The sequence below is a fragment of the Vanrija albida genome (genome assembly GCF_041260175.1).
Source record: "Vanrija albida strain AlHP1 chromosome Unknown contig_4, whole genome shotgun sequence".
NCBI lineage: Eukaryota > Fungi > Basidiomycota > Tremellomycetes > Trichosporonales > Trichosporonaceae > Vanrija > Vanrija albida.
The window spans coordinates 1,030,359-1,056,526 of record NW_027191423.1 but is presented as its reverse complement, the minus strand read 5'-3'; the positions used below and the strand labels follow the sequence as shown (position 1 = coordinate 1,056,526).

The 26,168-nt window shown below is 63.3% G+C and overlaps 9 protein-coding genes across 9 annotated transcripts; 3 read left to right on the top strand and 6 right to left on the bottom strand.

Annotated features, from left to right (window-relative positions):
- Positions 1-70: 70 nt before the first annotated feature.
- On the bottom strand, positions 71-526 carry Q8F55_005129 (uncharacterized protein; the record flags this gene model as incomplete). Its single annotated transcript, XM_069353625.1, has 1 exon — positions 71-526. One exon carries the CDS (start codon positions 524-526, stop codon positions 71-73), a length of 456 nt encoding a protein of 151 aa, XP_069208267.1.
- Positions 527-1,251: 725 nt separating this feature from the next.
- On the bottom strand, positions 1,252-7,215 carry SEC7 (guanine nucleotide exchange protein for ADP-robosylation factor; the record flags this gene model as incomplete). The annotated part of the gene is made up of 3 exons (XM_069353624.1): positions 1,252-2,180; positions 2,229-5,244; positions 5,284-7,215. The coding sequence occupies 3 exons, from the start codon at positions 7,213-7,215 to the stop codon at positions 1,252-1,254; spliced, it is 5,877 nt and encodes a 1,958-aa protein (XP_069208266.1).
- Positions 7,216-7,511: 296 nt separating this feature from the next.
- Positions 7,512-9,385, bottom strand: Q8F55_005127 (uncharacterized protein; the record flags this gene model as incomplete). Its single annotated transcript, XM_069353623.1, has 11 exons — positions 7,512-7,650; positions 7,701-7,813; positions 7,853-8,235; positions 8,282-8,446; positions 8,486-8,636; positions 8,677-8,838; positions 8,886-8,988; positions 9,024-9,102; positions 9,146-9,233; positions 9,287-9,304; positions 9,359-9,385. The coding sequence occupies 11 exons, from the start codon at positions 9,383-9,385 to the stop codon at positions 7,512-7,514; spliced, it is 1,428 nt and encodes a 475-aa protein (XP_069208265.1).
- A 720-nt stretch (positions 9,386-10,105) lies between these two features.
- Positions 10,106-14,848, top strand: KOG1 (Target of rapamycin complex 1 subunit kog1; the record flags this gene model as incomplete). The annotated part of the gene is made up of 6 exons (XM_069353622.1): positions 10,106-10,511; positions 10,567-10,616; positions 10,665-10,809; positions 10,897-10,951; positions 10,991-14,479; positions 14,527-14,848. 6 exons carry the CDS (start codon positions 10,106-10,108, stop codon positions 14,846-14,848), a joined length of 4,467 nt encoding a protein of 1,488 aa, XP_069208264.1.
- A 204-nt stretch (positions 14,849-15,052) lies between these two features.
- On the bottom strand, positions 15,053-17,160 carry Q8F55_005125 (uncharacterized protein; the record flags this gene model as incomplete). Its single annotated transcript, XM_069353621.1, has 7 exons — positions 15,053-15,375; positions 15,413-16,385; positions 16,419-16,726; positions 16,760-16,870; positions 16,903-16,993; positions 17,036-17,065; positions 17,110-17,160. The coding sequence occupies 7 exons, from the start codon at positions 17,158-17,160 to the stop codon at positions 15,053-15,055; spliced, it is 1,887 nt and encodes a 628-aa protein (XP_069208263.1).
- A 344-nt stretch (positions 17,161-17,504) lies between these two features.
- Positions 17,505-17,879, top strand: Q8F55_005124 (uncharacterized protein; the record flags this gene model as incomplete). Its single annotated transcript, XM_069353620.1, has 3 exons — positions 17,505-17,573; positions 17,609-17,712; positions 17,747-17,879. 3 exons carry the CDS (start codon positions 17,505-17,507, stop codon positions 17,877-17,879), a joined length of 306 nt encoding a protein of 101 aa, XP_069208262.1.
- A 48-nt stretch (positions 17,880-17,927) lies between these two features.
- Positions 17,928-19,292, bottom strand: MVD1 (diphosphomevalonate decarboxylase; the record flags this gene model as incomplete). The annotated part of the gene is made up of 3 exons (XM_069353619.1): positions 17,928-18,833; positions 18,891-19,137; positions 19,243-19,292. The coding sequence occupies 3 exons, from the start codon at positions 19,290-19,292 to the stop codon at positions 17,928-17,930; spliced, it is 1,203 nt and encodes a 400-aa protein (XP_069208261.1).
- A 222-nt stretch (positions 19,293-19,514) lies between these two features.
- Q8F55_005122 (uncharacterized protein) lies at positions 19,515-20,581 on the top strand (the record flags this gene model as incomplete). The annotated part of the gene is made up of 3 exons (XM_069353618.1): positions 19,515-19,527; positions 19,568-20,482; positions 20,517-20,581. 3 exons carry the CDS (start codon positions 19,515-19,517, stop codon positions 20,579-20,581), a joined length of 993 nt encoding a protein of 330 aa, XP_069208260.1.
- Positions 20,582-20,651: 70 nt separating this feature from the next.
- SKI3 (Superkiller protein 3) lies at positions 20,652-25,870 on the bottom strand (the record flags this gene model as incomplete). Its single annotated transcript, XM_069353617.1, has 9 exons — positions 20,652-21,180; positions 21,218-22,950; positions 22,988-24,246; positions 24,283-24,626; positions 24,663-25,117; positions 25,152-25,227; positions 25,266-25,402; positions 25,589-25,646; positions 25,734-25,870. 9 exons carry the CDS (start codon positions 25,868-25,870, stop codon positions 20,652-20,654), a joined length of 4,728 nt encoding a protein of 1,575 aa, XP_069208259.1.
- Positions 25,871-26,168: the final 298 nt, after the last annotated feature.

Below are 26,168 nucleotides of genomic sequence, written 5' to 3'. Positions count from 1 at the left end.
TAGTGATACGCGCCAGCAAGGCCAGCGTCGAGGCCAGCGGGCCGGCGTCGAGGTGATGGGGAGTGGCGGCCTACGACCGGCGCGCATACGCGACGACCTTGCGCGCCGGCCTCCCAGCCCCCTGGAAGCGCCACTTGCCCTTATTGACGCAGACCGCGCCGGCGCCGTCCGAGCTCCCACTGGGCGAGTACGCGACGAACTCGCCGTCCCCCTTGTCCCTCTTGGACCTCTTGACCTGCCGGCCAGCAGCGCTCTGCTGCGCCCTGCGGCGCGCGTACCCGACCGCAAACTCCCCCCGCCACCCGCCCCACGTGTCGAACCGGCAGCTGACGTCGTCGCCGACCGTCGCGTCGAGTGTCGTGCGGTGCGCGCCGCCCGGGGGCACGGAGAGGAGCTCGCCGCTGTCGTACACTTGCTCGCCGGCGCACTCTGGCGCGCGCCAGCAGCGCACGCGCAGGCTCGGCGCGGCGAGGGAGGGGCCGGCGGCGAGGGCGAGGGTGAAGAGGAGGAGGGGCTTGAGGAGCATGGCGTGTGGTTGGGGGGGAGGAGTTGGATCCGCACTGCCTATATACACCTGGGAGGAGCTCGCGGTGCTGACCCCGTCGCGAGGTGAGAGCCGGCGCCGACAACGACCGCAGAGTGCGCCGCCTGCTGCCTGACGACGTTGCCAGACGCGGCGCGTGGACGTTTGGTCTGCCGAGCGACTCGTGCCGCGGCCACCGCTGCCGACGCCGCCACGCCCTGGTAACCCGACCCGGTCGTACCTGCTCTAAGCAGGCACCCGCCGACTGGCCCCCGCCAGACTGGACGATGAGAGGCAAGGTAACTCCTGCCGGCTGTGGGATGCCAGGGGCCGGTGGCGCTAACGCTGTCATGCATGTTGTCGGCTGGCCGGAACCCGGCCACGCAGGGATTCGGTTGGGCGCGCGTTGGCGCGTTGGGACGAGGCCTGGGCCGCCGGCGACTGGGGGAAGGGCGGATGCCAACTTCGTTTCGCGTGCGTCCTCGACTCCCACGAGTTTCATCCACTCGGTCGTGCCATCACCCCCGGTGCCTTCCCCCTCCCCTCTCCCATGCCCCCTCCCCCCTCCACCCTCCCCTCCCCCTCACCTCTCCCCCTGGTTCCCCCCCCCCTCCCTTCGTCGCTCGCCTTCGGCGACCGACTCGGGCGCGCCTCGGTCCATTACCCATGCATACCCATACACGCCCGCGTGCACTCGCACGGCAGTCTATAGCAGCCTCAAGATCCTATCACTTGGCCTCGTCCGCCTTCGCCTCCCGCCCCAGCCCCAGCCGCAGCGCACCCACGCGCGCGTAGTACGCCCGCACCGCCAGGCGCATCTCGGCCGACACGTCGCGCAGCAGCAGGTCCGTCACCAGCGGGTACAGACCCGGCAGGTGCGCGTCAAACGCCGCGTCGTCAAAGTCGACGGCGCCGCGCAGGATATCCGCGACGACCGGGCTCCACGCCGCCACGTTGCGCGGCTGCGCTTCCGCGTCGATGGCGATGAAGTCCCGGATGACTTCCGTACCGAGGGGCACGAGCCGGTCGAGCACGCCACCCCGCGTCGCCTGGTGCGCCTCGCGCGGGTCGCGGTACATTCTCAACAGCACGTTGATGAGCGTCGCAGCCGAGCTCGACTCCTGCTTGAGCAGGTTGGGCAGCTGCTTCATGAACCCAACCTTCCACAGCTTCATCCGCAGGTCCTTGTCCGCGTTGAACTTGCGCGCAAACCGCCACGAGTCGTCGAGCACGCCCATGAAGCGTAACAGGTGCTCGGCAGGGATCGTGCTGTACACGTCGTCGTTCTGCAGCAACTCGTGCGTCGTCTCGATGAGCAGAAGCTGCAGCACACACTTGACAATGATCTGCTTGAAGATGCGGCGCTGCTCGCCGTACGTGATGGCCGGGGGCAGGTCGGGCGGGTTGTCGACGACCGGCTCGAGCGGTGCGGGCGCCACAAACTTGTGGAACGGCCCGTCGTCGTCCTGGTAGTCGGCCGGCGCCGTCACCTCGGCGTGCAGGACCGGGTCGAACAGCTGGTACGCCGTCGTCGTGCGGAACAGCTGCACAAACGCAGTGACGATAATCTCCCAGTTCTCAGCGCTGAGCTTGGTCACGTTGTTCTCCAGCAGCTGCTGGAAGCAGCTCGTTCCGATGCGCGCGAGCGTGTCGTTTTCTGCACCGTCAGCTTGGCCCTGGCCTCCCACTCCGCCATCCCACTCACCCTGGCAGATACACGCCACGAGGATATCCAACAGCCCGTCGAGGTACAGCTGCAACGTCTCAAAGTAGAACGTGTACAGGTCGATGAGGTCGCGCAATGCCGAGATCAGGGTCGTCGACAGCCACACGCTCATGTCCTCGGCGCTGCGGAAACGCACGGCCGACTTGGCCCGCAGGACGGCAAAGATCGGGAACAGCGTCTGCTGTGTGATCGTGTTCCAGAACGCGATGCTGAATCCGTGGCCATGCGTCTTGAGCGTGTCGAACAGGCAGTCGAGCGCCATCCGGCGCACCTCCAAGTCCTCGCCCGTCATAATAATGTCGTAAAACGCATTCAGCACCGGCAGCCAGTACTTCATCAGCGGGTCGTCCGCCTTGCTCTTGCCCTTGCCGTTCATCACCTCGCCAGGCTGGGGCAGCAGGCACTCGGGGTTCTCGAGCATCTTGGGGACGAGGCCGCGGACCATCTCGATCGCCTGGAGGCTGATCTTCTGGAACTTGGACACCTTGCAGAAGTCGGTCAGGCATCCAGTGAGGTCGGCAAACGAGCCGAAGCGGACGATGAGGGAGAAGTGCTCGCGGTAGATGAGCGACACGAGGTCGAAGGCGTAGCTCGCGACGCGCTCGGTGAGCACACGTGATGCGGCCGAGAACACGGCAAACATGGTCTGCCAACCAGAGCGCAGGTTCTGCACGCGGGTCTGGAGCATCTGCTGGAGACACTGCAGGACCATCTCGCGCGCGTCCGAGTTCATGTTATGCACGATCGTGTACTCGAATGGTCGGAGGAAGTCCTTCTGGAAGCGGAAGTGGGCGAGCTCCTCCTTCTGCAAGAAGTTCATGGCCAGCTGGCGAAGTGCGTCGAGGGCGAAGAACGACACGTTGGGGTTGTTGTGGCAGCACACCTGGTTGAAGTGCTCGCCGAGGATGAGCCAGATGTTGGACCACTCGAGACGGATACGACCCATGTTGTAGTACGAGATCTCGACCAGCTTCTGCAGCGAGAACATGCGCGGGCGGGTGGAGGCGCCCGACGACTGGATCTCCTCCCATGACACTTCGCTCAGCGCCTGCACAAAGTCGACGATCGCTGCACCCGACAAGTTCTGGCTGAGCGAGAAGACCTTGTCGGCGGCGACAGTGACCTGTGTCGAGCGAGATTCCTCGGCGAGGCCCTCGGCTGGCTGGCGGCGCCTGGCCTCCTTCTTGCTGTTGGTCGACTTGCGGCTCGACGTGGACGCGCGCCTCCCGATGTCGGGAACATCCAGTCCACTCGAGATCAGCTGCATGCGCTCGAGCTGCGACACGCAGGTGAGCACATCCTTCCAGCTCGACTTGAGGTTGTTGCCGTCGGTGACGGCAATATCCAACAACGCTTTGATCGCCTCCATGTTCTTGGGCTTCATCTCGGCCAGGTTGTTGAGGTAGGTAAACTTGGCCAAAGTCGTGACAAACGCGTTGCGCTCCAGCTCCATGTCGAAGATGCAGCCGATGCGGATGGCGGCGCGGAGACCGTCGAGGCACAGCTCGACAACGTCCATGTCGTCAGTCTCCTGGAGCTGCGCCGAGAGGCCAGCAAGGAAAGGCATCCATGCCACCTCGAACATGAACCGGACGTGCTCAGTGCGCGAGGCTGTGAAGAACTGATCACCCGCACGGCCATTACCACGGCGCTGCTGGCGGGCCATCGACTTGAGCTGGGCCTCGGTCTTGTTGTACATGTTCTCCGACTGGGCAAGGAACGCCTCGCGCTGGAGGTCACGACCGACACCAGCAAGACCACCAGGGCCGTTGATAGCCGCGGCATCGTGCTCGTCCTTGAGGATGATCTCGTTGCCCTGAATCTCGGTGAAGATCTCGGTGAGGAACTGCTCGGGAAGGTCCTGGCCGTCGTTGATACCACGATTGTTCTTGATAAAGTCCTGCACTGTCATGCGCTTCTGCTTGAGGTTCTTGTTGTGCTGATCCGTGTTGAGCATGATGACGGAGAAGGCGAGAACGTAGCCCGTGTCGGCGTTGGCAAACACGCCCGTGGGGTTCTGGTGCATGTATCGCTCGGCAAACTTGAGCATGAAGCGGTCAATCTTCTGGGCCTCGCCGGGGAGACGGAACGTCTGGAGGAACATGCGCAGGGCCTCGACGAAGCGGAGGTTGGTAAAGTCGAGCTCGTCGACAAAGGCGTGCATGATGGCCTTGTTCTCGTCCTCGCCCTCACCGAGGTACTCGCCGATCATGACCTTGCTGAGGCCGTCGTTCTGGAGGAGGAACTGAGCAATATCCTCTGGCGTGCGGGACGGAATGAAACCATTCTGGAGGAGGTACTCGATACCGCGCTTGGGCTTGAAGTTGAACTTCTTGATGCCGTCCAACAGCATGGTCTTGCGCTGCTTGGCCGTCTCGAGCTTGGTGACATCGTCCTCGGCGCCCTCGGCAGGCGTGGCGATACCAGAAGGCACATCGCGGCCAGGAGACGGGGCGTGGAGGTCAAGGTGCGAGCCGGTAGACAGTGGGCGCTCAATGTCCTCGCTGGGGCGGGACGACGCGTCGTCGCCAGTCCCCTGGCGCTGCGGTGGCTGGGCGGAGCTCGACCACGCAGCCAGAGACTTGAGGGCGGCAACCAGACATTCCAGCGACTGGCGGCGGAGCTTGATCTCGGGCGACAGGCCAGCGTACTGCGGTGGCTCATGCGAAGCCAGTGCAATGGTGCTGAGCGAGGGAGGAATCGACGGCCCATGGGACGAGCTCTGCTGCTTGGACGACCCAGCGCTGAGCTCCTCCTTGCTTGGCGGCGCGAAGTGCGTCTGTCCAATCTTGGACACAATGTTCATGAGCTTCTCGTAAATGTTCTCCGGCGCGTTGCGGTCGCAGTCGTAGTTGAGGTAGATCTCAACGAGCGCCTGGGGCTCGTGACAGAGGCGGATGAAGACGCCGAGGATGAGCGACTTTTGGCGGAGGGTCGAGTGGCGCATCTCGAGGATCGGCAGGAAAATCTCGTTGAGCAGCACCTCGATCTCTTTCTGCAAAAGTCAGTCACGGTACACACACCAGTCACAAACCTTGAGCGGGGCGCGCATGTTCTTGAGGACACACCAAAAGGTCTCGGTACTGATCTCGAACACCTGGTTGACCGAGCTGACGGCGTTGCGTGACAAGCTCTGGCAGAGGTACTGCTTGGTCGCCTGGAGGAACGGCGTCGTCTCGTTTGACGAGTTGGAAGGAATCGTCACGGCCGGGTCGGTGAAGAGGTCGGCGTGCGACTTGAGGATGGTGAGGATGAGGTGGAGGGACAGCAGCTTTGAGCGCATCGCGTCGGAGCGCAGGTCGAGCTCGCTCTCAGTCACGAGCGACTTCATGCTGAGCTTGCAGAGCGCACGGAAGACGAGGAATGCGTCCTTGACAAACAGCTCCTCGGTGGGGATCGGACGGCCCTGGTTGTCGAACCCGTCGCCATCAGCACCCTCGGCGACCGGAGCTGGCGGTGTGTCCAGCGCCTCTCCATTCGGAACAGCATTGGGCGCGGGTGCCCCGTTGCCGTTGGCGTCCGTCGCGATGCTGGCCGGCACGATAGGGATCGAGTCGTTCGGGTTGGCGGCGTTGAAGCTCTCGAGCGTCAACTTCGGCCCTTCCTCTTCCCGTCCCGGCGTCGACGCGCGTGTGTCCGGCGGCGCGGGCGTGCTGAGCCTCAAGCCATCCGTCGTCGCCACACTGTCGCGCTTGGAGTGCGCACGATGTTCCGGGCGCACAACGCGGCTGAACACATGGTGGACCATCTGCGTCAGGCCACCCTGGGCCACAACCTGATTGTTCGTGTCGTTGGACAGCACAAACACGTTGTACACTGTCCGCACGGCCTTGAGCAGGCTGCTCTGGTGCACCAGCATGCCCGGGTCGGTGCTGAGCACGACCGCCATGAGCGCCTTGACGACCTGGAGCGCGACCTGGGGCGGCGAGTTCTCCGAGTAGCACAGCGTGATCGTGTGCGTGATGAGATCCGGGAGTGGCGGCATGCCGGGCGGCGGACCGTTGGGCTCCGAGAAGAACGAGTGCGAGATGAGCTTCGAGAGCAGGTCCAGCGACGTGATGAGAATCGGCACGCTCGTCGTCTGGGGGTTGCTGATCGCCAGGCGGAGGGGCTCGAAGATCTCACGCGGGTGGAGGTACGCCTGGTTGGACGAGCCCTCGCCCGTCTGGCAGAGGTCGAGCGCGCGCTGGGCGGCCGCCAAGAACGACGCAGACTTGCGCGCCTCCTTGCTCTGCACCAGCACCTGGAGGGGCGGGGTGATGAGCACGGCCGAGAGCTGGTGGCCCGGCGGGCCGTTGACGTGCGCGAGCGACAGCGTCGTGGCCGCCGACGACTGTCTCGAGTGGGTCGGCGCCGGGCCAGCGCCACGGCGCGATGCCTGGGACAGCGGCCGGACGGGGGAAGAGATGGACGCGGACGCCGGGCGCGCGGGCCGCGAGAGGGTCACCGAGGGCCGTGGCGACGCGGCCGGGCTCTGGCGGCGTGCCGACTCGGCAGCGATGCTCTCGCGCCGCGCCGAGGCGACGCTCTCGCGGCGCGGCGGCGTCGGCGCGGCAGGCGTGCTCGCCCGGCTGAGCGGCACGTCGTCCATGCTCTCCGGTGCGATGGGCGACGCGGCGGGCGCCGAGACGACAGCCACGCCGGCGGGCAGCGCGGGCTTGCTGGGCGACGACGCCTTTGGCGGCGGTGGAGGCGGCGTGTCGGCCTTGGCGGGTGCTGCTGGCGTCTCGTCTGGCGTCTCGTCCTTTTCAATAGCGGCGGGAGGCGGGGTGGGGGCGGCCGGTTCCGTCACTGGCAAAGCCTTTTCGACGGGCGACGCCGAACCGTTGGAGACCGGCGCGGTGCCATCAGCGTCCACGTCGTCGCCGGCGGCGGCGGCCGGAGCTGGTTCAGCGGTGGGCGGGTCGTCCTTGATCGCGCCGGATGGTGGCTGTGCCGTGTTGTTTTGGGTGTGATCTGTAGCCATTGTGGACTAGGCCAGAGTCGTGGCCATGTACAAGATAGAATGCAAAAGTCGAGATGGCAGTCGATGTCTCGTCGCGTTGGATGGTGGCCCAACCTTCCCTCCCGCGACATTCGTTGACGCGGCGACCCCTGACGACACATCCACCACCCACGAGATGCAACAGATTGCTTCCGTCGTCCCGACCTTCACCCTGTGGCGACCTCCCTCCCTTCTCTACGACGATCACAAAAGGTCTATCATACATGCGTCACGTCGCCGTACTCTTGTGCTACTACTACTGCTGCTCTCTCTACAACTCATGCAAAGCTCTCCAGCCCACCGACCCAGTTGCGAGAGTCGCGCGACAGCTTGTCCTTGACAATGCGGTTAGACAGCGTGCCCAGCTCGTTGCCCAGCTTGTTCAGGGCAGCGTAGCGGGCATCCGCTTCGGCGTGGCTGTGCGCGTGTCAGAATGTGCCTGCGTCTCCAACATTTGCTCAACTCACAATCGATCAAGCACGACGATGCCATTAGCCTGGTCAATCTTGCCCTTGATACGGCCATCCAGGATGAGCGAAACAACGAGGTTCTCGACGTCGCTCGTCGAGATGCTGAGGGTCTGAGATTGTTAGCCTCAAGGTGTGAGTTCAGGGCTCACGTCCGCCAGGAAGTCGAGCTTCAGGCGCGTGTATGGCTTGATGATGTCAACAATGTACTGCGTCCGCAGAGATCGCAACAGGTCGTCGATGAAAAAGCGAATGAACGGGTCGGAAGTGATGGTCGCTTTGTTGGCAGACAGGATCTTCTCGGCTTGCTTTACATCGCGAGCCTGGTATGCCGCCACCAGGGAGGTCATGGCCACAATCTGCGGGTCGTTCTTGTACGGCTTGGTCTCTTGCGAGTCGAAGGGGTTGATCTCGCTACCCATGAGCATGTGGGTGAGAACCAGGTACTTGAGGACTTGGATACGTTGGGGCGAGCCGGCCTCGTCGTACTTGCCGAACGACTCGAACAAGTCGGTCGACGCCTTGTCCCAGGCCTCTGTGCGTGTGTCAGAGCTGTCCTAACCGAGTGTCGTGTTACCCACTCTCCATCATCCACATCTTGCCACCGCACTCGCGAATCACACCCATGATACGCGGGTGGGGGATGGCGTTCTTTACCTTCATCGCCGCGTTGTAAATCTCCTTGAGCTTGCGGTTCTCCTTCAGATCCGAGTACATCTGAATCTCGATTGCGTAGAGTTCCAGCACTGTAACTGTCAGCGTGCATGTCGATCAGCTTCACCTACACAAGGATCCCTTGGTCTGGTCATCTGATGACGAGGTGCTTCCTGGAGCGCATGCAGCGTGCAGCGACTGGAGGATTGGAGTCAATCTGGTGTACTCCTTGCGGTCAAGCCACAGCTTGGCCAGCTTCAAGTTGGATTTGGTTGACAAACGCTGCGGCGTGTCAGCATGGGTCGACGGGCTATCAACATACCTCGTTCTTGGCCTCCTCACACGCTACACGCGTCGCCTCGTAGAACGACTCGAGCGTGTCCAGAGGGACCTTGGGTGAGATTGCCGCGTGCTTTCCCTCGCCTCCGACATAATCCAGAATGTTGTTGATCGACTTGTCGGCGTAGTTTCTCGTGACGGCACTCTGGTTCTTGATGAGCTTGCTGAGAGCGACGAAGCCACCCAACCCACCTTGGTGTATGACAACAGCTCGCGGTACGTCTTGAGTGCCTCATCTGGCCGATGGAGTTGGAGGTAGTTGAGCTTTGTCATCTGTTTGAGCGCCTTGAAGCCCCTGGTCGTCAGCGTCTGCAGCAGCTCTCTCCTCACCATTCCCCCTTTTCTGGTTCGTCTTCGACAATGGTGCGGAACGCCTTCAATGCGGCCTCGGCATCATCCTCCTTGAGCGCTGCGGGTATCAGCAGCTACTCCCAGAGGGACTGGCCACTCACACTTGGCCTTGTAGTACTGGTTCTCGACGTCTCCTCCATCGTCGTCCATGACATCGTCGTCGTCATCGTCGAACTCAAAGTCGTACTCCTGTAGCCGGTGGTCAGTCGAGTCAAGTGGACGAGGCCGCTAAGCCTTCTCACCTCATCGTCGGCGGCATCCTGTGATGCAAGTCAGTTCTGCCTTTGGCTTCCTTCCTTGTCCACGCGACCTACCTCCATCATGAACTCGTCGTCGGACATGTTGGGCTAGTCTGTGGTTGTGTATGCGAGGTAACGTAAGGGTCTGCTCGTCTAGAGCTGCTGGTGTGCGACTGGTGATTCCTCTGGTTTCGGTGACGGCGTTGTGTGGGGTATCGAGTTGAAAGATAGAGTGACCCGTTGTCGAGTGTCGAGTGAGCTTATCCGTCGTTGTCGTCGTTGTCGTCGTTGTTGCCAGCCAAGGAAGGAAGGTGTCGATGACGGCAGGGCGGGCGGGCGGGCGGGGAATGGAACGCGCCTAGTCAACTGTCAACCACGTGACTTTTGATTCCGTTGGACGTTGAATGGGTCATGCGGGGTAAAGATGGACGTCACTGGATCAGAGCAGAGCCGGCCACGCCCAGTAGCCTTGCACCCGCCGACCCCGCCCACCTACCTACCGTACGCCCGCCCACCCAACTCACCTGGTCGACTGATACGGCTGCTGTATGCTGCAACTTCGGCCACCACCACCACCACCATCGCCTACAACCTACCACCCCAGCAGCCCCACCTTCTCTCGTTCAACCCCACCTTACACAATCATCTACTTGAACAGTCGGTCATATCAATCACTCTATAATCCACCGACATCACCCACTGCAAAGTTCACCGGCACTCGAGCTGCATCGTTCAAGCTCTACTCTTTAATCACTCAGCAAGCCGACTTGCAATCGGCCCCCACATCCCACCACTTCCTTTCGGCGGCCGCCGCTCACTACAATGGCGGTCACCCAACCACCTTCCCTTCCCTACATTCGGGACGAAGCATCGACATCTCAGCAACTGTCTGCCTACCCCAGCTACCCCCAACACGAGGAGTACGAGGCAGAGGGCGACCTCGGCGATCACATGGAAGAAGAGGATGGAGAGCAGGTTGCCGCGACTCAGTACTGGTCAACCAAGCGTCACTCGAGTCGACAGGGCAAGTCCAAGACGGACGAGGAGACTGCTCTGCCATGGAGATTGCGATCTAGGCTCAAGACGGTCAACGGTGGCCTCTTTCTGTGCTTGAACATTGGCGTCGACCCACCCGACATTGTCAAGACCAACCCGGCGGCCAAGACCGAGTGCTGGATTGACCCCACTAGCCTTCCATCCAACAAGGCGATTGACGCCATTGGAAGAAGTGAGTAGCTATTCGCAACCGATCCAGACTGCGCATGTCGGCTAACAACATCCAGGCCTTCAGCAGCAGTTTGAGACATTGAATCCCCGGGTCCGGTACAAGCCTGTGAGTTTAAGTGGCAAGCCGTCATTGCTATGCGCTGACTTTGGCTAGGCTCAAGACCCTATTATCGAGGAGACCAAGAAGGTCTGTGTCGGCCTGCGTAAGAACGCAAGAGACGAACGGACCTTGTTCTACTACAATGGACACGGCGTTCCCAAGCCAACGCCAGGTGGTGAGATCTGGGTGTTCAACAAGAGTGAGTACACCGGGCTCAGAGAGCGAGCGGGCACGGGTGGGCCTGGACGTGTGGTGAGGGTCATGGCACTGGTGCTGACTGTTGCAGGCTACACGCAGTATATTCCCGTCAGTCTCGTCGACCTGCAAGAATGGCTGGGAAGGTGAGTGGATACGCGACAGCAGATTGCTGACACCTCCAGCCCCTGTATTTATGTCTGGGAGTGTTCTGGTGCGGGAAGCATTATAACCAACTTCAAGCAAAGTGCGCGCAGACGAGACGAGGAGATCCGGCAAGCGAATGCTGCGTCAAGTGGCGGTGTCAACCACGAGATGCCAGGCTCGCTCTTCTCCGAGTCGATCCACCTCGCGCCGTGTTCGGCAAACCAGGTCTTGCCCATGTCGCCCGACCTGCCAGCAGACCTCTTCACCTGCTGCCTTACGTCCCCGATTGAGACCGCCCTTCGCTTCTTTGTTCAACAGGACCCGCTGAAGCGCAACATCAACAGCAGCAGTGATGACCCCCGCTCGCGGCTGAACGTCGACATGGTGATGAAGATCCCCGGTGATCTCAAGGATCGCCGCACTCCTCTTGGTGAACTACAGTGGATCTTCACGGCTGTTACCGACACCATCGCCTGGCTGTCGTTGCCTCGTGAGACATTTATGCGACTGTTCCGACAGGACTTGTTGGTCGCAGCGTTATTCCGCAACTTCCTCCTGGCACAGCGTATCATGACGACGTACCATTGCACGCCAATCTCTCATCCCGAACTCCCATCGACGCACAACCACCCCTTGTGGGACTCATGGGACCTTGCTGTGGACGCCTGTCTGGCTCAGCTTCCCGACCTCCTGGATGCCGAGGCCGCACGCGAAGCGGCACCGCAGTTGGCCATCCCACCAGTCGTCTACAAACCATCATCTTTCTTCGCCCAGCATTTACAGGCGTTTGAGGTGTGGCTCGACCGTGGTGGAGGTTCGGTCAACAACAATCTGGCCAAGAACATTGTGCGCAAGGAGCCGGAGCAGCTGCCCATTGTCCTCCAGGTGTTGTTGTCACAGGCTCACCGCCTTCGCGCGCTTATCCTCCTGTCTCAATTTGTCGATCTGGGCCCATGGGCGGTGAACATGGCGCTGTCTATCGGCATCTTCCCCTACGTCCAGAAGCTGCTTCAATCACCGGCAGCTGAGCTCAAGCCGGTGCTCATCTTCATCTGGGCTCGCATCCTGGCTGTCGACAAGTCTTGCCAGATGGACCTTCTCAGGGAGAACGGCTACAACTACTTTGCGCAGATCCTAGCGCCGTACCCTGTCGGGGGCCAGCCCTTGGTGATTCCAAACGCCAACGAGCACCGTGCCATGTGTGCGTTCATCCTCTCAATGCTGTGTCGCAACTTCCGAGCGGGACAAACCGCGTGCCTCTCGTACAACGTCTTCGACCACTGCCTTGCAAGGCTTCAAGAAGACGACTGGCTGTTGCGCTGCTGGTGCCTGCTGTGTATTGCGCAGATGTGGGCCGACAACGACGAAGGCAAGGCTCTCGGCATCTCGCACGGCCGCCAGGAGATCATGATGCAGGCCCTGCACAACACGGCCGCGGAAGTGCGAGCGGCTGCGCTTTACGCCTTCGGCACGTTCCTCGGCGCCTCGAGTGCCCCCATCAACTCGGCAGAGCCGCAGGGTGGCGGTGGCATGGGCGCTCAGATTACAATGGCCGAGCACGAGCAACTGGAGCTGGAAGCTGGTCTCGCCTACGCTTGCATGATGGCGGTCAAGGAGGACGCCAGCCCGATGGTTCGCAAGGAGCTCGTCGTTGTCATTTCTTGCATCGTCCGTGAATGGCGGGGCTGGTTCGTTGCTGCAGCATGGTGCTACTACGAACAAGAGGCGGCACTCGAACACTCGGACGCAGGATCCGACGACGAACCCGACATTGTTCAGGAGGCTCTACAGGCTTGGGTTGCGAGCGAGGACCTGTCGCCGGAAGCCCACCAGGTCAACCTTACTCTTCTCAGCTCCTTCAAGACGCTGTTCGAAACGCTTATGGACCTGTCGGTTGACCCTCATCCCGAAGTGGCCGGTACAGCTTCAACGGTGGTCGACTACGTTGTCGCTCTCCTCTTGGACTCGTCATTCAACCGCGTTCCTGACACGGCGCTGAAAGGCCTCAACAGACCAAAGGTCGGCAACCGATTCCCGCAGACGCACGCGTCGGAGCCCCCAAGGTCGCCTTTAAACCACACTCACTTGCCCAAGGACGGTTTGTCGCCTCCGAACGGCGCTTTGAAGCGCAACACTTCCTTCGGTGGAGCTATCCGAAGCTTAGCATCGTTAACGGGCCTCCTTCCGGCGGACATCCCCGAAGAGACCCAGGCCCCAGTCGAGCCTGTGACACGTACCGATGTGGAGCAGTCCCAATACGGGGCCCAGTTCTACAAGTCGCCGTACCCAGACTCGACACATCAAAGAGTGCTGCCAGACGGTGTTGCCCGCGGCGGTGTTTTGGGAACTTCCGTCCGGCATCAGGTCGACCCCACCGCTGTGACAGCGGTGTCTGTCATCGAGGCCCTTGTGGAAGAGGACATGGAGCGCCTCCGGCAACGCCGACTCCGTGGCACCCAGGCTGGTGGCGATGCCGACGGAAGACTCGCCAACAATGGCCTGTCTCGTCCCAATGACCTTGGTCTGGGAATGGTCGCTGCCGAGGTCAAGGATGATGTTGTGCCTCTGCGCAGTGGCTTCTTTGACTGGGCTGTCGAGTACTTCCGCGAGCCCCAGATGAAGAAGCCCGACACGGATGAGCCCGGCAGTGTCAGCTACAACCAGCAAGCGTGGCGCCACAGCCGCAACGAAATGCAGGTTCAACGCTCAAGAATCAACGAGGACTATGCGGCACACCACCGCTGGGACACGGATGCCGGAACGCTCCACAACGACGCCTGGCCGCTGCAGCTTGCGTTCCACAGCCACGAGCCCCTTCTCGCGGTCACCGATGACGCGGACAAGATTTGCATTTGGGACTGGACAACACGGACCAAGATCAACAAGTTCAGCAACTACAACCTCCGGGGCAGCAGCATTTCGAGCGTGCACTTCATCAACGAGACGGCGTCGTCGCTGATGCTTACCGCCTCCACCGAGGGTAGCATCCGTGTATGGCGCGACTACGACATCCCCGGCGAGACCAACCTGGCCACCACTTTCCGGGCCGTTTCCGACATCTTCCCCGTTGGCCACCACAGCGGTGTCTTGACGTCTTGGGAGCAGCGTCGTGGCCACCTGCTCGTTGGTGGTGACATGCGCGTCATCCGCCTTTGGGACGCTCACGTGGAGCGCCACGTGCGCGACATCCCCACACAAGCCGGAGCCAACCTCACGGCCATCGCCTCCGACGAGCCAGACGGCAACGTCTTTGTCGCAGGCTTTGGCGATGGTGTCGTCCGCCTCTTTGACAAGCGTGTCGATGACGTTGGAGCTGCTGCCATCCGTACATGGCGTCAGCACCACACTTGGATCCAGTCTGTGCATATCCAGCACCGAGGCTACCGCGAGGTCGTCACTGGAAGCATGAACGGCGAGGTGCGCATCTGGGACAGCCGTGTGCCCGACACGCCGCTGTACGAGCACAACGTCCAGCCTCAGGGTCTCCAGGCGCTCGCTGTCCATTCTGGTGCCCCCGTGTTTGCAACGTAAGTGATGCTGGGCGGCGAGACGACGAGTCGCTGACATGCCACAGCACATCTGCCCCTACCCCACACTCCACACGCCAGAGACTGGTCGTGCAAGGCTTTGCGACACCCGAGAAGCCCAAGCGCCTGTCTGCGATCGACATTGCCTTGGCACCCACGACCTACCAGGCCCACCAGCACTCGCGCGCGAGCTTCATGCCCAGCGCCGCGAGCCTTGTCTTCCACCCCGTCGAGATGGTCCTCGCGGCGAGTGGGTATGACTCGTCTGGCAATGTGCGCCTCTTCAAGTGCCGCACGCCCGACGGGCCGTTGATTGAAAACGGAACATATGGCGCCAATGGCACTGCCAATGGCTACCGATACAACTAGATCCGACTCCTTGTTTGTGAAAAGCATGTTTGGGCAGAACAAACGCGCCGTGTCTCCTCGTGAGTTGTATGCAGCAGCAATATGCCCGCATTAGATATCCCCCAAAGACCCGCCCACAATCGTAACCAAGTCGTAAACTACAAGGTAACCTTGCTATGCAATTCATGTTGGAAAAGATGCAACTATGGAGGGTGTATGCGGTAGTCATGCCGAGTCTGCTGGGCGGCAGATGTCGGTGAGGGCCAGGGCAATGGCGTTGGGGAAGCGGAAGGCCGTGAGGGTCGTGCCAAAGCGTCCAGCGATGCGCAGAATGCCCTTGTCAAACGTCTCGACAATCTTGTCAATCGCGGCGCGGACGTCGGCGTCGGCATCTGGCGCAATCTTGCCCGCAGGGCCGATTAGCTCCTTCTGGAGCGCGAGCGCGGCCATCCGGAAACGAACAAAGGCCTCGAGGGCCGAGGGGAGCACGGCCTGGGTGTAGCCGTACGTGTCCTCGTCGGCGGAGGCGACGGCGAGCGTTGTGAGGACTGGCGAGTTAGCATGACGGGGAGCCTCGTAACTCACTGTCCACGATGCGCGCGAGGACGTCGAGGTCAGGCACTGCGGCGTCGACGGAGCGGTGGGCCCACTCCTTGGCCGCCCAGGCGGAGAAGCCGCCGTTGACGAGCTTACCAGCCCTGAGGACGGGGCCGATGAATGGCGCGGCGACGGCCCACTCCTCAGCCTCGTGGATGGGCTTCTCGACACGCTTGGCGACGACAGCCTCGGCGCGCTCGACCGAGTGTGCCGCGGCGAGGACGGGCGCGGGGGTGGGGCGCGCGTTGCCCTCCAACACGGTGCCGACGATGGCCTTGAGGCCGGTGCGCTTGGGGGCGGGCTTGAAGATGTCGCCGGTCTTGATGGCGACCGAGTGGGCGTCGGGCTGGGCCGGCGCCTGGTTCTGCGCCTTGGGCTTTGCCTTGGGCGCCGAGCCGCGGTTGGCGAGGACCTGGTACTGCTGACCGAGCTCAACGAGGAGCGCGCGCCAGATGAGGTGGACCTGCGCGGGGCGGGCGACGTCGGCAAAGAGGGCGGTACGCTGGGTCTTGTTGTGCGCGAGGCGCTGGAGCTCGATGAGCGTGTGGTGCACGTAGAACTTGTTCTTCGAGTCGAGCGCCGTGAGGAGGTACTTCTCGGTCGTGAGCGGCGACTTTGCGGTGAACGAGGCAAAGTTGAGCGGCTGGGTGAGGTAGTCGTTGAGCACGGCCAGCGCGGGCTTGATGGCCACGAGTGCAGTGACCTCGAGGACGAACAGGTGCCATCCCAGCGACCAGGTAACGTTGGAGCGGTTCTTGGCAAAGTTGATGACGAAGGGGCGGACGACCGAGAAGTTTGTCACGGCCCAGCGCCACGACCAGCCGCGGAGCGCGAAATACGCGACCGTGTACGCAACGCTGCCGGTCATGGCGAGGGCGATGTCGTGGCCAAGGGCAGAGTCGGAGCTGAAGCCAGTGAGGCAGGCGACGAGCGAGCGGCGGACAGCCTCGGGGAAGCGGAGCTGGCGTGAGCTGCGTCCAACAAGCCGACTCACCCTAGTCTTGGGCCACTGCGGGCCGAGCCGGGTCGCAAACACGTCACGGAGCCCGATGCCAAGGAAGAAGACAAACGAGCCCTGCACGAGGAACCACAGGCGCTCATTCCCGTGCCACTTGTGCCGCGGCGTGGGGGAGAGCCAGCCGAGCGCGGCCGAGGGCGCGCGGGCCGTCACGGTGAAGGCGTAGGCGAGGGCGAAGGCCAGCCCGAAGACAACGTACGCCGCGAGCAGGCCGAGGACACGGGGGCTGAAGGTGGCGAGGACGAGGGCGGGGCGCGACGGCCTAGTCGGGAGCGCGGGCGGGGCTGGGGTCAGCTTGCCTCCACACGACAGCTCACAAGTGATCCACGAGCGGCGGACGCGCAGGAGGACGTGCGTGCCGAACAGGTACGTCGCTGGCCCGGCGAGCAGCAGCGTCCCAAGCGCCGAGAGGAGCGAGTAGTCCCATCCTGGGGTCAGCGGCATCCAGTCGGCCACGTACGCGCTCCGAGGCCGGGGATGAGGAAGAGGGCGAGGGACGTGAGGACGGCCGAGCGAGCCGCGAGGCCGGTCCAGCGGGCTGCGAGGAATTTCTGCGGCGTGAGCGGTGGGGGTAGGAGTGTCACTCCACGTACCCTGTAGTGGGCGTCTATTCTCGCGAGCGGCTGCGGGGTGAGCTGCGTCGAGGACAGTCCCTTCAGTAGCTCACGGGAACAGGCGGCTTGGCCTTGGCCGGCGCAAGCGGCGCGAGGGAGGCCATTGCTGCGTGGGGTGCTGCGTCAGGAGCAGTGGCCAGGCAGTGGTCGATGCCCGAGAGCAGAGTCGGGCAGATAGGGGGGAGAGGGATGTGATGGAGTCGAGTGTAGTTTGGTTGCGGGGCGAAATGTGGAGGCGAGTGTTTTGTCGAATCTCAAGTTTGTCGCGTGGCGTGGCGCTGGCTGGCGACGAGGCGACTGTGGCATCGGCCGACCCACCACCTTTGCATGCCTCGTCTCTCTCTATTGTCTCGCCATCACAAAGGAATGATGCATGGGTTCGGGGGTCCCCCTCGAGGGGGTACATAAGGTCCACGACCCCCCTCCCTCCTCTTCCCCACCATACACAATGGCCACCGGAATCCCCCAGGCAGACCTCGACGCGCTCTTCGCGCAGATCGAGACCCTCGTCAAGGCTGTGAGCATCCCTGCCCGCCACCATGCTGATGCCAGAACGGCCTCGTGGCCCCCCAGTACTTTGCCCTCGGCATCGTCCTCCGCGACGGGCTCATCGCCCTCGGCGGCAAGCTCTTCCCCGAGTTCACCCCGGAGAACATGTACGTGCTTGCTCGGCTCGCACGCTGACAGCAGTGCCGCGCTCGCTGCGGCGTCGGGGCAGGCGCCGCCTGCTGCTGCTCCCGCGCCTGCTGCTGCCCCCGCGCCTGCGCCGACGGCGCCGCGCTTCATCCCCCCGTCCTTTGACATCCCACGCGACCAGTACTAAGCCCCTCGCCCCCCTTCTAGTCAATAATGCATTATGCACGGTATATATCTATGCAAGAGTCTTGGGGATGCCGTCGGGGCCGAGGAGCGACTCCTCAGCGCCGAGGCGGCGGGGGCCGTCACCCACCTTGGTGTGGATGAGCTGCTTGACGGCGCCCTTGGGCCATCCGCCAGCGGGGACGACGGCCTCGTTGAAGCCCTGGGGGAGGGCGGCGGCGGTGCCGACCTTGAAGGGGTCGGGGAAGGCCTCAGCCTGGGGGAAGTACTTGTTGACGGCGGCGACAACGGTGGGGATGTTGGCCTCGGGCGCGTAGATGACGGCATTGGGTCCGGCGTCGAAGGTGTACGCGGCGAGGAGGTGGCCCGTCTTCTCGACGTGGGCGCGGTTCAGCTCCTCGACGAGGGCGATGACGCCGCGGGACACGTCGTTGAGGTAGAAGATGGGGGGCTGGGTGTCGAGGCAGACGGCGTGGAACTGGTTCGAGTCGGCGATGGTGATCTTGGCGAAGGCGTCAAAGTCCTTGGCCTTGATCGCCTCCGAGATGGCGGCCATGCGCCCGGGCACGACCTTGAGGCGCGCCTGGAGGAGGGGCGAGGTCTGGACCGTCTGCTGCATGCCGGCGGTGGACGACGTGCCCTTCTTGGCGTCGGACACGACGCAGATGAGCGCGTGGAGGTCGGGCCAGTGCTCGCGGGGGGCGACCTCGACGGCGAGCGAGTCGGAGCCGTCGGCCTCGACGCCCTCCTGCCACGCGACGTAGCCGCCAAAGAGGGAGCGGCAGGCCGAGCCCGAGCCCTGGCGCGCGATGCGCGACAGGTCAGACGGGCTCTGGGGGAGCTCGTAGAGCGCGGCGAGGGACGCGACAAGGGCGGCGAGGCCCGACGCCGACGACGCGAGGCCGGCCGCCGTCGGGAAGTTGTTGTACGACGCGATGCGGAGGGGGAAGGTCGAGATCTGGGCGTGGCGTCAGCAGATGCCATGGCAACAAAGGCCCCAAGCCACCCCACCCACCTTGGGCTTGGCCGCGTCCTTGGCCTCCTCGGCGGCGCGCCAGCCGCGCAGCTCCTTGATGCAGGTCCACAACCTGCCGCCCTCCTTTACGGCCTCCTCCTTGCCGTTGAGCCAGAGGCGGTCGCCGGCGTCGAACGCCGCGTCGGCGCGCGACGTCGTCGTGCTGCGCAGGTGGTCCTGGTCGAGCGTGACCGACAGCGACGAGTTTGTCGGGAGGATGAGCTTTGTGTCGCGCTTGCCCCAGTACCTGCACGAGTGGTTAGAAAAGGCCAGAGCTGGGGGCAGGAGCACCGGAGCTCGGCTGAGCGCGCCCAGCGCCCAGCGCCCAGCGCCCAGCACCGCCGCGGCTCACTTGATCACGGCAATGTTGACCGGCGCGGTGGCGGTAGCTTCGTAGACCATGTTGATTGCTGTTGACGGGTGGGGGTGCGCGATGGAAAACAAAAGAGCGGCGCGGTGCGCGATGGACACGAAACGCGACATGGCACGATTGCCCATGGAGGAGTCTGGGCCAGGCACGACGAACCACGTGGCACCACGTGGCGCGACTGGCGATTTCCTCGATCGACACCCACCTGCAACAACAGAACGCAGCTCGCTCAGCTCAGCACACATCAACCCACAATGGTCCGGTCCCGTACGTCCCCCCGCCCCTCCCCACCCACTGACCCCACCAGACGCGAAGAACAACACGACGCAAGCCAACCTCACGCACTACGAGCGCTCGCTCCTGCGCCAGCCGGGCGCCGCGCGCAGGCTAGGCAGGGACAGCTTCAAGCCGCTCGACCACTGCAACCTGTGCCTCGTGCGCGCCGTCGACCCCGTCGCATGTACCAGGGCGCACCTGTACTGCCGGGAGTGTGCTTTGAACTCCCTCATAACCCAAAAAGCCGGCATCGAGGCGCAGAAGCGCGAGCTCGCGCGCTGGGAGGCCGACGACGCCGCCCGGCGCGCCGACGCGCGCGAGGCGGCAAGGGCGCGCGTCGTCTCGGACTTTGAGAAGGGGCTCGGACTCGGCTCCGTGAGGCGGACTACTTCCTCCTCGGCAGGCAAGGAGGCCGCCGCGCCAGACCTCGAGGGCGAGATCGAACGGCGACAGCGCGAGGCCGAGGCCGCGGCCGCGGCCACGATCGAGGCCGAGCAGGCGGAGCAGCGCAAGGCCAAGCTCGCGGCCTTCTGGCTGCCGTCGCTCGCGCCCGAGGCCCCGCTCGGCCCGCTGAAGGCCGTCAAGCTGCAGACGCTGTGCCACTACGGCGAGCCGCACGGCTTCGCGCGCAAGTCCCTCCTGCCGGTGCAGCTGCACTACCCGGCCCAGAGCGACAAGCCGCACTGCCCCAGCTGTGCGAAGGAGCTGAGTAATGCGAGTCCGGGGGTGTTGTTGGCTAGCCGGGTGCCGGCCGCTGGGGCCGACGGGGAGGAGCCGGTGAAGAAGAAGGCGAAGCGGGAGGGCAAGAAGAAGGAGGACGCCCCGGCAGTCTGCGGACACGTCGTGTGCAAGACTTGCGCCGACACCGTCGTCGCCCCCGCCAAGGCGTGCCCCATCTGCGACGCCGTCGTCGAGGCCTCGGGCATGCTCCCGCTCGGCAAGGAGGGTGAGTTGGTCTCTGCGGCATCGCTGACATACAGGGACGGGCTTCGCCGCAGCTGGCGGCGCAGAGGTCAAGAAGGCAACAATCGCATTCAGGGTGTAGAGTTGTAGACATGCATAGTGTAGCAGCTAGGAAATGGCGAGGCGAAGTACGGGCGACTAGCATGCTCGAGCTACTCGCCCACCTCGTCCACCTCCGCCGCCACCTCCTGCCCCGCACGCCTGGCCCACGCCAGCGACTCCCATGCCTTCGCGTCCCACGGCGCCAGCATCACCGCCTTCTGCAGCTCCACCACATCCTCCTCGCCCTCCAGCGTGTTGACAATGCCCCGCAGGCGGCTGGCGTCCACGGCGTCCGGCACAGCCGCCTCGCGCACGCCCTTGAGCAGCGCCTTGGCCTCGGCAATCTTGCCCGAGCCAATGTACCCAATCGCCAGGCGGTTGCGCGGGCCGGCAGCCGTCGGGTTCAACATCGCGGCCTCCTCCAGCGCGCCGACCGCCACCTCCTGGTCGATGTTGATGATGGCGTTCGCAAACTGCACCGCGTCGGCCGTGCCCTCCGGGTCCTGCGCAAGGCGCCGTGCCGCGGGCGCCGAGTTGATCTCAGCCGTCGCTGCCTCGACCAGGTCGGGGTCACCAGACGCCAGGCCAACGGCACCGAGTGCAGCGACAACCTTGATGCTAGGGTCGGGGTGCTCGAGGCTGTGAGGTCAGCTTCCACCCATCTTGCACAACCTACCATTCCATGAGATGGGCTTTCGCGGCGTCCCGCGCATCCTCACCGCCCACGCTCCACAGCGTGCGAGCGAGTAGCACCACAAGCTCATCCGTCACCGCCGGGTCGTTCTTTGCCGCGTCCAGGGCCGACTGGAACGACTCGAGGCTCTTGTCCATGTCGCCGAGCCAGAAGTGCGCGAGCGCAGAGCCAAGCCGCGCTTGAACGGTGAGGGATACGACCTGGGGGTCGCCACTGCCCTCAGCCAGTTCCGCGCAGTTCGTGAACGCCGTCAGCGCTGCGGCGTAGCGCCCAGCAGCGAGACTGACGCGGCCGAGGTTGCACAGCGCGATGGCATACTGCGACTCGACTTGCGCCGACTCGGACGTCTCAAACTCCTCCTCGAGGAGAGTGGCCGCCGTCTCGAGTGCGTCGGCAGCGATATCGGCCAGACCCAGGCGCTCGCACACCAACGCGTAGAGGTGCTTGGCGGCAACGTCGCGCGGGTGCGAGTGAGTGTAGCGACGCAGAGCGAACGCAGGCTGCTGGAGCGGGCGGGTGTCGCGCTGGCCAGGGGCGAGGAAGCGGCTGAAAGACCCAACCGCCAGAGCCAGATCCGCTTCGAGGAGCGACCCGGCCGACAGCGTAACAGCATGCGCAAACAGACCAGTGGCCTGGTGACGCTCACCATCCCGCTCAGCTAGCAGGCCCTGGCCGAACCACGCGCGAGCATAGTCCGGGTCGAGGATCTGCGACTTGAGGAAGCACTCATTCGCCAGCTCGCGGTCGTCGAGCGAGAGGTAGAGGTAGCCGAGGTTGGTCCAGACGACCGGGTCCTTGGCGTAGCACTCGAGAGACACGACGAAGCAGTGCTGGGCAAGCTGCTTGCCGGCCGCCGAGCAAATAACACCAAGGGCGTTCCACAGCCTCTCGTCACCGGCATCGCGCTCCAGCGCGAGGCGGATGGCCGAGACCGCAGCCTTGGTGGCAGCGGCGCGCTCATCCGCGTTGAGAGTGTTCACTGCGAGCTCGTGAAGGGCGCAGGCGAGGTCGTACAGCGACGAGTTGGCCACACGAATCTCATTCTTGAGCAAGTGCACGCGGTATGCCATCGCGAAGACAGCAGCCTTGGCAGTGTACTGCGGGCCCGCGGACGTCTGCAGGAGGTTGGAGGCGTGGCCTAACCCAGCGACAGAAGAACGGCGGTCCTCGTCGTCGGTAACGAGGTGCTCCAGCACTGGCTGAAGTACGACCGCGCTCTTCTCCATCTCGGCAGGGTCTGCCTCGTGCTCGGCAAGCTGCAGGCACGCGTCGCCGATCAGCTTCCATCCCCACGGGCGGTGGGCACGACCCGAGGTCAGGACGGTAAGGGTGTACTCGACCGCAGCGTAGTATGCGGCACGGGAGCGCTCACGGAAGCCACCGGCAGCAGCGCGGCGGCCGAGGGCCAACGTCGCCTCCGCCAGAGCGGCAGTCACGCCGACCTCGGCACCGTGCGTCTCCGCGTCCACGGCCTCGAAGGCGTCAATCGCAGCGTCGAACGCGCCGAGCTGCATGTGAACCTCGCCGATGTGGTACCTGGCCATCCACATGGTAGGGTCAAGGTCTAAGGCGTGTTCGAGCGCCTTGAGACCGGCAAGGTGGCGGCCAGACTTGACGTACGCATCGCCGAGCATGCGCCACATGCCAGCGTCATCGGGCTCGGCGCGAAGGGCAATCTGGTACGCCTCGATGGCCTTGTAGTAGTTCTTGTAGTGCTGGTGGGTCAGCGCCGCACGACATCTTGGCACCCACCATTTCGGTAGAGCCCAGCGCTTTCCACGCCCACCCGTTCTTGGGAGCAAAGCGGCCGGTCGGGTTGACGACCGCTCCGCCGGCAACACCTTCGACACCACCTTCTCCCTCCATGACGCGGGTGGCGATGGCTCGAACCTGTGCCCATTCGTCCTCGTCGGCGTAGCCGAACGCAAGACGACGAGCGGCGTCGGCTTCGGTAGCGTCCAGTTCAAACGCCTTCTGGAAGCACTTCAGAGCACGCTCTGTGTCAGGCGGAGAGTACGCCTCGGCGTAGCAGATGCCAAGAGCAGTGTACGACGCAGCAAATGCGGCGTCGGCACGAAGCGAGGCCATGAACCACTCTTCAGCGTTCTTGCGGCTCTCAGCGTCTCCGATCATCCACTCGGTGCGGCCAAGGCGCCACCAAGCACGGGCTCTGGGGTTCGCCTCGTCGTCCTTGCCCTCCTGCTCCTTGCGTGTGTCGCGGATTTCGACGACGCTCTCTAAGACGTCGCGGCCTTCCTCGAGCTTGCCTTCGTTCACGAGACACCAGCCGAGCTCTTCGCGAGCAGCAACCATCTCCTTGTCGCTGCCACCTTGGTCGAGCAGCGTCTGGAACTCGGCGCGCGCAGCCTCCCAGTCCCCGGCCGTCTCCTTGATCTGGCCAACGGCAAAGCGAGCCTCGTAGTCGCCGGGCGAGGACTTCAGAACGCCATCAAGGAGGCGAGTCGCGCGGTTGTGGTGCTTGGGGGGGTAGTATGGCACCAGGGCCACACCGAGGGCGGCATCCAAGGACGCCCACGCGTTGGGCCGCGAGATGCCACGCACGTTCTCGACTTCTTTGACGAGCTTGCGGCCCTGCTCGGCGTACGCAATGGCGTTGACCCAGTCCTCGTCAGTGATAGCAACACGAGCCATCACGCGGTGTGCGAAGATGGATTGCTTGAGGCGGGGCAGGAGTTTAGTCATCGACGCGATGAGCTCCTCGCGCTCCTCTTCGTCGACGTCCTCGGGCAGCTCGCCCTTCTGCCCCGCCATGCGGCGCTGCTTGCGGCGCGCACGCGCATTAGTCTTGAGTTTGTGGCCACGGCGACCCCTGTGCTTGTTCTTCTCCTCAGCGTGGTCATTGGCCGCGACATCAGGTGGCGTTTGGGCTCCGTCCTCATCAGGCTTCGGAAGGGGAAGCTTGAACAAGCGACAGTAGTCATCAATGAAGTCGGTGAGAGACGACTCGGGGAAAGTGTTGGCGAACTTGTGGAGGAAATCAATGTCGTAGACTGGTTGTCAGCCTCCTTCCCCTCCGTCCCGCTCACAGATCGTTGGTTCATCGCGGCCCTCGAGCACCCAAGTCCATGCCTCCTCGGCGCTTCCACCAACACCAAGGAGCACAAAGCCGTCGGCTAGACCATCGGCGCGCTGACGTGCTTCCTCCTTCGTGGGGGTGGACGCAGGCTCGTCCTGGAAGAGTGGGGGTACTGGGAGCCCGGTAGCAACAGGTTTGCGCTCCGGCGAAGGATCCTTGGACGGAGGCCTCCCACCGATGACCATTGATGGCTTCGCAGGTAGTTTGGCGCTGGCAGGAGGGACAATCTTGGCACCTTGCTTGGGGTCACTCTTGGCTGACGTTTTCGAGGCCGGCTTGGCCTTCTCCGGCGGTCTTGGCTGTCAGTTACTCACCACAACATGTACTCACTGGATCACTTCGACCAGACGCTTCCAGTACTGGAACTCCTGAACCTCGACGTCACGGCGCACAGCCTCGTCGACCGAGGGATGGGCTGCGACGTCGCGCAGGAGCGAAAGCAGCCTCGAGCCGAGGGGGCCGCCGAGGACCTCAGCATCGACGCGGCGGCGGACGTCGCGTTCGGTACCAGCCCCAAGACGCAGTCGCCCAGCCTTTACCTTTTGCTCAGTGACCGTGTGAATTTCAGCCTGCGTTCTGAGGAGCAGGAGCAGCACCAAGGTCAAGGAGCCCGCCAAGTGGTGGACATGGGGCAAGGGGTCGGGGAGCTTGACTGGAGGGGCATTTGCCGGAGCAGGGTAGGCCGGCACGGCCAGGGGAACATACGTTCCAGCTGGGATGAGGCTCGACATGATCAATGGCGTCACGGGCGACGACGGGACCAAGCGGAGGAGAGTGGACCAGAGCTGGGTGTCAGGATGAACAGGCTGGGGCACTTACAGCTTCCTCCGGGCCATGCTTTTGGCGATACTCGACGAGCTCCTGGAACGCCGCGGTGAGCTTCTCAGTATCACGCCTGAACGTCAGCACCTAGGAGGCAGCGCAGTAGCCTACGCGTCGTATGCAGTTTGGACGGCCGTCTCGAGCACCCTGGCGAGGTCCTCCCATTTCTGCTGATTCGTGTAGAGCTTCTTGAGACCTGGGGTGGCTAGCTGATGACCGGGATGGAGCTTGAGCGCTTGGAGGTAGGACTGCAGTGTAAGCGGTGCGCCTGGCGTGGGGTAGAACCTCTCCTGCAGTCGACAGGCGACTCTCCGCTCGCAGATGGCTCGCCCTCGAGCAATGCTCGCAGTATCTCCCCCACCCTGTTGCGCAAGCACGATGTATCGATGCCACCTTTCACCCGGCTCGGCCTCCCCAGTTCGCGACAGACCCACCTTTTCTGCCTCATCTGTGCGCTCCAAGTGCGTGAGTGCGAGGGCGCGGTACGCCAAGCTGCATTGATTTGTTTAGTGTGCTGCGCCTCACGGGGAGCATTGTCGCGTTGTCGTCTTGATTTCTCTACCGACGCGCGTGACTTACACGGTTGGAGCCTCGGGATCCTTTTCGCCAAGCTGCTTGAGTAGCTGCGTAGACTCGTAGAGTGCACCCTCATTCTCGCCGTCAGAGAGCTTGGCACGGATACCCTTGATGGCCTTTTTCGTTGCCGCTGTCGCCATGGTCGCTGCTGCTGCTTGTTGCTACGCTGGACTAGGAGCGTAGGGGGCTGCGGGCAGGCGACGTGGACTGGTGTGCGGTTGGGCTTGGGGCGGTATGAGCCGAGGAAGGTGAGTGGTATCGATGAAAGAGTGGGGTGGTGGAGATGAGAGGTGGAGGTTGTCTCTGGACGGACTGGTTTGAAAAGGCAGGCGGGTTGACTGGGATTATGGTGGATCGTCGTCGGTGGCTATGGGTTTAGAATTGTGATTAGTGTTTGATCCTAATGGAAATGGTAAGGAATTGTAACAGTGTTTGTAA